General features: G+C 40.4%; 1 protein-coding gene across 1 annotated transcript in view; it reads left to right on the plus strand.

The window, feature by feature from the left end:
* The window catches only part of LOC104776937, a 1,487-nt gene continuing 957 nt past the window's right edge, over positions 110-639 (plus strand). The window contains exons 1-2 of the mRNA XM_010501120.2: positions 110-447; positions 557-633. Coding sequence (XP_010499422.1) covers positions 176-447; positions 557-633 — 349 coding nt within the window. The 5' untranslated portion in view covers positions 110-175. The remainder of the gene's footprint in view (positions 448-556; positions 634-639) is intronic.

Raw genomic sequence — 639 nt, forward strand, 5'->3', positions numbered from 1 at the left:
CCCCTTTTTTTAGCTTGAAGAAGAAAAGAGCGAGTTTCACCTAAAACGATGTCGTCTTGTTTGAAATTTTGAGTTTTGGAAACGACACCCTTACTTATCGTTTATTTCAAATGTGTGCCAGAATTTTATTATAGAGAAAAAACAAACCAATTAAGCACTAGATAGTTCAAATTCAATGTCTCTTTCTTTGATTTCTGATTCGATTCATCTAATCTGCGCCGATCTTCGTCTCCGTCAATCTCCGTCGCGGTCATTTTCTCTCTCTTCCCGTAGTAAGCAGTTCTCTATCCACCAGTTATCTCAGATCTCACGCTCGATCAAAGTCACGGCAAGAGGAGACGGCGCTATGGAGACGACGACGGCGAAGGAGACAGTTTCAGGCGGTGTTCCTAACAACACGATGAAGCTATTGTTCGTTGAGATGGGTGTAGGTTACGATCAACACGGGTACGTTAAAAATATCTCTCAGTTTTTTTTTTCTCATACTCTCAAAAATAAAATAAAAAACTTGGGCGTTGTTTGTGAGGTTATTGAAATCTTGGAATAATCGAAACAGGCAAGACGTGACATCTGCGGCGATGAAGGCTTGTAAAAATGCGATTTCTTCGAATTCGATTCCTGCTTTTAGGAGAGGTTTAC

The sequence above is a fragment of the Camelina sativa genome, chromosome 3 (assembly GCF_000633955.1).
Source record: "Camelina sativa cultivar DH55 chromosome 3, Cs, whole genome shotgun sequence".
In the NCBI taxonomy this organism is placed as follows: domain Eukaryota; kingdom Viridiplantae; phylum Streptophyta; class Magnoliopsida; order Brassicales; family Brassicaceae; genus Camelina; species Camelina sativa.